Here is a 9,027-nt window from a genome sequence, read left to right as displayed (position 1 = left end):
CATCCCCTTCCCCCCTGCTCTCCTGTAGGGTGAGATACCCTATTTAGTGTGTATTTCTTTCCCTCCCCAAGCCAAATTCAATGGCAATAAGGTTGAACCATTCCCTTTTGCCTTCCTGTTCTTCCCCCCTCCATTGTAACCATTTTCCCTTGCCTCTTCTATATGAGATAGTTTACCCCATTCTGTCTCTCCCCATCTCCTCTCATTATATTCCTCTCTCACCTCTTAATTTCACCTTTTAAGTATCATCCCTTCCTATTAAATTGGTCCTGTGCCCTCTATCTATGTATACCTGTAAACATATATACATGCATTCACATATGTATTATTATGCCCATGTACCCTCATATATAGACATATATATTTCTATTCCCTTCAACTATTTTCATACTGAGAAAAGTTTCATAAGTTACAATTATTGTTTTTCCATGTAGGAATATTAATAGTTCAACTTTGATAAGTTCCTTATGATTTCTTTTCCCTGTTTACCTTCTCATGCTTCTCTTGCTTCTTGTATCTGAATGTCAAATTTTCTATTCAACTCTGGTTTTGTCATCAAGAATGCTTGAAAGTCCTCTATTCCACTGAATGACCATATTTCCCCCTGAAACATAATACTCAGTTATGCTGGGTAGGTGATTCTTGGTTTTAATCCCAGCTCCTTTGACCTCTGGAATATCATATTCCAAGCCCTTTGATCCCTCAGTGTAGAAGCTACCAGATCCTGGGTTATCCTGATTGGGTTTCCACAATATTCAAATTGTTTCTTCCTGGCTGCTTGTGAAATTCTCTCCTTAATCTGGGAACCTGGCTATAATATTCCTAGAATTTTTCTTTTTTGGTATCTTTTTCAGGAGGTGACCGGTGGATTATTTCAACCTCTATTTTGCCCTCTCGTTCTAAAACATCAGGACAGTTTTCTTTGAGAACTTCCTGGAGGATGATTTCTAGGTTCTTACTTTGAGCATGGCTTTCAGATAGTCCAATAATTTTTAAATTATCTCTCCTGGATCTATTTTCCAGGTCAGTGGTTTTTTTCCCATGAGATATTTCACATTGCCTTCTATTCTTTCATTTGTTTGGATCTGTTTAACAGCATCTTGATTTCTCATAAAGTCATTAGCTTGCATTTGCCCCAATCTAACTCTGAAGCAATGATTCTCCTCAGTGCGCTTTTGAGATTCTTTTTCCATCTGGCAAATTTGGCTTTTTAAGGCATTTTTCTCCTCATTGCCTTTTTGAGCCTCTTTTGCCATTTCAGTTAGTCTGTTTTTTAAGGTGTTATTTTCCTCAGTCAGGCTATTGATTCTCATTTCCTAATTTTCTTGCATTGTTCTCATTTCTCTTCTCAATTTTTCCTCCACTTCTCTTAACTGCTTCTTAAGGTCCTCTATGGCCTGTAAACAGCTCATATTTTCCTTTGAACCTTTTGGTGCAGGAGTTCTGACTTCACTGTCTTCCTCCTGTTCTATGCTTTGCTCCTTTTTGTCCCCAAAATAGGAGTCCAATGTTGGAATCTTCTGTCTGCTTTGTTTCCTTTGCCTGGTCATGTTGCCCCTCAGTCACTTGACCCCTGGGCTTTTTGCCACAGTAGGACTCTGCCACCAGACAGGGGAGATTTTGTGCCAAATGCTGGAGTTTTCTCAGCTGCCAGAGGTATTAGATGGGTGCCCTCTCTTAGGCCTCCACATGCTCTGGCAAGCTGGACGCACACCCCAGGACCTCCACCCTAGACTGCAATCCATATCCAAGCAGGTTAAAGCAAGAGCGATTACCCCTCAGACTGGTGCTTGGTCCCCCTACACTCTGCAGGCCAGCAGCTGAAGACCCCACGTGGCTCTGGCTGGCTGTGCCTGGCATATCAGAGGCTTCTCGCCCTGGAGGCAAAAGCTGATGCACTCCCACTTACTGGGTCCCAAAGTCTAGACTGCACTGAACTCTCACTTTGTCCTGTGCATCTATGTGTTGATAATTCTGGAAATGGCCACAGCTGCTGCTGATCTGGAGTCCCTCAGGCCTGTGGCTGGTCAGGCCCACCCTGGGGCTAAAACCTCCGAGGCTGGCCTGGGCTTGACTCCCAGAACTCTGTGCTGGCTGATTCCTACTGGCCTGCCTGGCTGTCCTCAGTGGGAGGTTAGCTTCTCCTTGTCATTTTGTGGGTTCTGCAGCTCCAAAGTTTGTTTAGAGTCCCCTTTTTACATGGATTGGGGAAGGTGTAAGCTGGAGCTACAGGGAGGTACTGCTTCTACTCTGCCATCTTGACTCCGCCCGATGATATTTCTTAATGAATGCTGAGTACCAGAGAACTATCTGACTTCTGTTGGATTTCTCCTGTTTATTCTGTCTGTATCTCTTTTTCATCCAGAGCTCTGCACATGTCATCTCTCCCATTACATTATGAACTCCTTGGGAATGGGGCCTAGTTGGCTGTTGTTTGTTGTGCCTTTCTTTTAATTCCTAATACTTGGGGTAGAGGCAATCTTCTGTCATCCTGATTTATATCTGACCACTGCAATCAGATGACTCTGGAGAAGAAAGTGAGGCTGGTAATTTTGCACAAACCTGCCTCACTTAAATCCAATCCATTTGCAAGTTCTGTATCACATTCTTGATGTGATGGTTCTCTTTCAGAATGAAAGACAAACAATAGCAAATTTAGCACTGTCTTTGGCACATAGTAGGTACATAATAAATGTTCACTTACTGTTTGAAATGCCTTGCTCAAAGTCTTATGACAGCTTAGATGGGAAACCTGGACTAGAAAGAAAACTTCCAAGTCCTAATTAAGTTTTCTGTCACCCGCAGATCCTTGCAAGGAGGGAAGCATTGCTTCATTCTTTGTACTTGTGTCTCCAGTGCCCAGAACATAGTAGGTACATGATAAGTACTTGATTTGATTTCCATGATGGTAAATGCCTAGTAAGGATGCTATTTTTGTGTATTGCCTCAGACAGGTAAAAGGGATGTTCCATTCTGGGGAGTACTTTAAGGGGAGTCTGAATGTGTCTAGCCCAGGGGTTTCTAAACTGAAAGCTGCAAATTTCTCTATGTAGTCATTGCTATGGTTTTGCAAATCCATATTTGGTCCATGAATCCTTATTATGATCTTTAGCTTAAGGAAGATGTGAGACATATCACAATATACTACACAAGGAAATAGAACTTTTGATCATGCCTTGGCTTTATAGAACAAGGATCTATTGAGAATCAAATAGGGGTCTCTAGAGATGGAGAATGTCAGAATGACCTTCATTTATATCTCACCTCAGAAACTCCCTACCTGTGAGAGCTTGAGGAAATTTCTTAATGTCTCCAAGCCTCAGTTTCCACATCTGAAAAATGAGATATTTGGACTTTATTGCCTCTAAGATACCTTCAAATTCTAAATCTAAATACCTTAGGACCTCTATATATTGAGTTAATAATGTTTCCTTCACTTCGGTATTTCTATTTTGAAATCTATGGAAAATTATCATATTTAAAAGCATATAAATACATTTTAAAGTGTTAATTTTTATCATATACATTTTCAATAAAAAATAGTTAATTGTAATCACTGCTCTATTCCAATGAGAATTGAAAAAAGATGATAGGTGTAGAATGTTTAGCAAACTTTCAAACTCTATAAATGGGAACTCTTCTGGGGAAATTTCTATAGGGGTGCATAGGCTGATGTTATCACTGTACCTTGAATGTCTGGATAAAGAGCCATATACAGCAGTGCCCACCTCAGAGTGGTTGAAGTTGTCTCTGTTCCAGCAAAGAAGAGGTCCAAGGTGCAGAAGACCAAGTTTTCTTCATTAAAACTAGGATGGATGTCATCCTTAAATAAAAAAGGCAAGGATCAATTGTTTAATCCAAAAAAATAGCTTTCTCCAAGCAGGAGGAACTGCACTCTCAATGGGGCCTTGGGAAGGTCAAGATGGCAGATCCTATGTTTCCTTTTAATACCCAAGAATGCAGTAACTGTTCCTATGAATGAGATCTCTGATTTCTTTTTTTTTTCCTTTGAAATATTGCTTATTGGAGGCGGAGCCAAGATGGCGGAGTAGAAGCACAACCCTCCCGCGGCTCCGGCTTCCACCCTCCCCAATCCATATAAAAAGGGGACTCTAAACAAACTTTGGAGCTGCAGAACCCACAAAATGACACAGAGAAGCCAACCTCCCGCTGAGAACAGCCCGGCAGGCCAGCAGGAATCGGCCAGCACAGCGCTCTGGGAGCCGAGCCCAGCACCACTCCGAGGCTTTAGCCCCAGGGCAGGCCTGACCAGCCACCTGCCAGAGGCACTCCAGATCAGCAGCAGCTGTGGCCGTTTCCAGATTTATCAACACATAGATGTGAAGGACAAGGTGAGAGGCCAGGGCAGTCTGGACTTTGGGACCCAGGAAGTGGGAGTGCATGGCTTTTACTCCCGGGGTGAGAAACCGCTGAGACGCCAGCACAGCCTGCCAGCACCACGTGGCAGCTTCAGCTCCTGGCCTGCAGAGTGTAGGGGGACCAAGCACCAGTCTGAGGGGTAATCGCTCTTGCTTTAACCTGCTTGGATCTGGATTGCAGTCTAGGGTGGAGGTCCTGGGGTGTGTGTCCAGCTTGCCAGAGCGTGTGGAGACCTCAGAGAGGGCACCCATCTAATACTTCCGGCAGCTGAGAAAACCCCAGCGTTTGGGATGAAAACTCCCCTGTCTGGTGGCATAGTCCTACTGTGGCAAAAAGCCCAAAAGTCAAATCATTGAGTGGCAAAATGAGCAGGCAAAGGAAACAAAGCAGACAGAAGATTCCAACATTGGACTCCTATTTTGGGGACAAAAAGGAGCAAAGCATAGAACAGGAGGAAATCAGTGAAGTCAGAACTCCTGCACCAAAAGCTTCAAAGGAAAATACAAGCTGGGTACAGGCCATAGAGGACCTTAAGAAGCAGATAAGAGAAGTGGAGGAAAAATTGGGAAGAGAAATGAGAACAATGCAAGAAAATTATGAAATGAGAGTCAACAACCTGACCGAAGAAAATAATACCTTAAAAAACAAACTGACTCAAATGGCAAAGGAGGCTCAAAAAGGCAATGAGGAGAAGAATGCCTTAAAAAGCCGAATTTGCCAGATGGAAAAAGAATCTCAAAAGCGCACTGAGGAGAATCATTGCTTCAGAATTAGATTGGAGCAAATGGAAGCTAATGATTTTATGAGAAATCAAGATGCTGTTAAACAGATCCAAACAAATGAAAGAATAGAAGGCAATGTGAAATATCTCATGGGAAAAACCACTGACCTGGAAAATAGATCCAGGAGAGATAATTTTAAAATTATTGGACTGCCTGAGAGCCATGACCAAAGTAAGAGCCTGGAAAGCATCCTCCAGGAAGTTCTCAAAGAAAACTGCCCTGATGTTTTAGAACGAGAGGGCAAAATAGAGGTTGAAAGAATCCACCGATCACCTCCTGAAAAAGATCCCAAAAAGAAAACTCCTAGGAATATTATAGCCAGGTTCCGGAATTCCCAGATTAAAGAGAGAATATTACAAGCAGCCAGGAAGAAACAATTTGAATATTGTGGAAACACAATCAGGATAACCCAGGATCTGGTAGCTTCTACACTGAGGGATCAAAGGGCCTGGAATGTGATATTCCGGAGGTCAAGGGAGTTGGGATTAAAACCAAGAGTCACCTACCCAGCAAAACTTGGTATCCTGTTTCAGGGGAAAATATGGTCATTCGGTGGAATACAGGACTTTCAAACATTCTTGCTGAAAAAACCAGAGTTGAATAGAAAATTTGACATTCAGATACAAGAAGCAAGAGAAGCATGAGAAGGTAAATAGGGAAAAGAAATCATAAGGAACTTATCAAAGTTGAACTATTTTTTTTTAAAGCAATTGGGGTTGAGTGGCTTGCTCGGAGTTGCATGGCCAGTTGTTGTTTCTGGGTGTGGTGCTGAGTTTCTTGGCCCGGATTTGATCTGGGTCGTCCCGGCACTGGGGCCGGTGCTCTTGCTCGCTGAGCCACCTGGCCAAAGTTGAACTATTAACATTCCTACATGGAAAAACAATAATTGTAACTTATGAAACTTTTCTCAGTAGTTGAAGGGATTAGAAATATATATATATGTCTTTATATGAGGGTGTGAGGGCATATGAATACATATGTGAATGTGTGTATATACGTTTACAGGTATACATAGATAGAGGGCACGGGACCAATTTAACAGGAAGGGATGATACTTAAAAGGTGAAATTAAGAGGTGAGAGGAATATAATGAGAGGAGATGGGGAGAGACAGAGTGGGGCAAACTATCTCATACAGAAGAGGCAAGGGAAAATGGTTACAATGGAGGGGAAGGATAGGAAGGCAAAAGGGAATGGGTCAACCTTATTCCTATTGAATCTGGCTTGAGGAGGGAGGGAAATACACACTAAATAGGGGATCTCACCCTCCAGGAGAATGGGGGGGGGAAGAGGAGGTGAGGGGGGATGATGGAAGGGAGGGCAGGCTGGGGGGGGGGGGAAGTTGGAAGCACCCACTTGTGAAAAGGGACAGGATCAAAGTAGAGAATAGAACAAGTGGGAGGTGGGATAGGAGGGAGGGAAATATAGTCAGTCTTTTACAATACATCTACTATGTTATTGTTTTGCATTAGCCGCACATGTACAACCTATACTGAACTGTTTGTCTCCCCAGTGGAGGTGGGTGGCAGGGGGGGAAGGGAATGAATCTGGAATTGAAAGTTTTAAAATCAGATATTCAAATATATATATATATATGTGTGTGTGTGTGTGTGTGTGTGTGTGTGTGTGTGTGTATACTATTATTAATACCATCTTACATGTTATTAAGAAAAAAAAAAGATATACAGGCACTGAGGCATAGAGATCCACTGGAAAAGTTGAAACGGGTATGGGAGAAAATATGGGAGAGACCAGATTGGAGGTGGGGATATCATGTGGGACTGCTGTTTTGGGGGGATGGGTGGGGGAAAAACGGGGAGAAAATTTGTAACTCAAAATCTGGCAGAAACGAATGATGTAAATCAGAAGTTAATAAAGCATTAAAAAAAAAAGAAATATTGCTTATTCCAATTACATGTAAAGACAATTTAAAAAATTCTTTTTTAATACAAAATGTTGAGCTCCAAAATTTTCCTTTCCTTCCACCACTCTCCCCTCAGTAAGATGGTAAGCAGTTTGATACAGGTGATATATATATTTCAGGTAAAACATATTTCCTTGTTATTCATGTTGTGAATGAAAAAAAAAAAAGAACAAAAGGAAGAAAATCATGACATAATAATAATATTAAAAAGAAAATGAAAAAAATGAAAATAAGTTTTGACCTGCATTCAGATTTGGTCAGTTCTTTCTCTGGATGTGAATCATTTTTCATTATAAGTTTTTTGTACTTATCTTGGATCACTGAAATGCTTGAAGGGCTAAGTCAATCATAGTTGATTATCACACAGCATTGCTGATACTGTGTACAACATTATCCTGGTTCTACTCACTTCACATTGCATCAGTGCATGTAAGTCTTTCCAGGCTTTTCTGAAATCTACCTCCTCATCATTCCTTTTAGCTCAATAGAATTCCATTATATTTGTATGCAATATCTTATTTATCCATTTCCCAAATGAGGGACAACCCCTCAATTTCAAATTCTTTACCACCACAATTAAAAAAATCCTTGCTATAAATATTTTCATACATTTTTGTCCTTTTACATTTTTAAAGATCTCCTTATATAGATTTACTAGTGATATTGGTCAATCAGTGGGTTTGCACTGATTGATTTAAATGGATATAGTTCCAAATTGCTTTCCAGAATGACTGGATTAGTTCACACCTCTGCCAACAATACATTAGTGTCCCAAATTTTTCCCATTCTCTTGATCATTTATCATTGGCCTTTTATTTCATATTAGCTAATCTGATAGGTATGAGGTGGTACCTCAGAGTTGTTTTAATTTGCATTATTCTAATCAATAGTGATTTAGAGCATTTTTCATATGCCTATTGATAGCTTTCATTTCTTCATTTGAAAGCTGCTTGTTCATATCCTTCGACCACTCATCAGTTGGAAAATCACTCGTATTCTTATCAATTTTTCTCAGTTCTCTATGTATTTGAGCAACGAGGCCTTTATAAGAGACATTGGCTATAAAAATTGTTCCCAAGCTTTCTGCTTCCCTTTAATCTTGGTTGCATTGACTTTGCTTGTGCAACCCCTTTTTAATTTAATATAATAAAAATCATCCATTTTACATTTCATAATGCTCTCTATTTTTTCTTTGATCATATATTTGTCACTATAGATCTGTCAGGTAAATTATTCCTTTTTTTCCTAATATGCCTCTCAGCATCAACCTTTTTGTCTAAATCATGTACGCATTTTGACTATATCTTGGTACAGAATAAGATGTTGGTCTATACCTAGTTTCTGTTTTCCAGTTTTTCCAGCAGTTTTTGTTAAATAGTGAGTTCTTCTCATAGAACCTGATGTCTTTGGGTTTATCAAACACTAGGGTTCTATAGTTATTTACTACTGTGTCTTGTGCACCTATTCAGTTCAACTGATCCATGACTCTGATTTTTAGGCAGGACCAGATAGTTTTGATGATTGATGATTTTTAATATATTTTGAGGTCTAGTACAACTGAGCCTCATTCCTTTGGATATTTTTCATTAATTCCTTTGATATTCTTAACCTTTTGTTTTTCAAGATGAATTTAATTGTTATTTTTTTCTAACTCTATAAAAAATTTTTTTTAGTACTTTGGTATTGCACTGAATAAGTAAATTAATTTAGCCAGAGCTGTCATTTTTATTATATTGACTTTGCTTACACATGAGCAATTAATATTTTACAAATATTTGGATATAATTTAATTTGTGTGAAAATCATTTTGTAATATTTGTTCATAGATTTCCTGGGTTTGTTTTTGCAAGCAGACTGCCAAGTAATTTTTATTGTCTACAGTTATTTTAAATGGAATTTCTTTTTCACATCACATATAAAGACTCACTCATATGTTGATGAT

General features: G+C 39.9%; 1 protein-coding gene across 1 annotated transcript in view; it reads right to left on the bottom strand.

Annotated features, from left to right (window-relative positions):
- LOC138165292 (cytochrome P450 2J2-like) overlaps positions 1-9,027 on the bottom strand; it is a 49,674-nt gene that overhangs the window by 12,035 nt on the left and 28,612 nt on the right. The window contains exon 6 of the mRNA XM_069093461.1: positions 3,688-3,823. Coding sequence (XP_068949562.1) covers positions 3,688-3,823 — 136 coding nt within the window. The remainder of the gene's footprint in view (positions 1-3,687; positions 3,824-9,027) is intronic.

Source organism: Petaurus breviceps, unplaced genomic scaffold, assembly GCF_028583685.1.
Source record: "Petaurus breviceps papuanus isolate PSGF00001 unplaced genomic scaffold, PetGlider_PUasm1.0 208, whole genome shotgun sequence".
Lineage (NCBI taxonomy): Eukaryota > Metazoa > Chordata > Mammalia > Diprotodontia > Petauridae > Petaurus > Petaurus breviceps.
The sequence above is the reverse complement of the archived record's forward strand: the minus strand, read 5'-3'. Positions and strand labels throughout refer to the sequence as shown.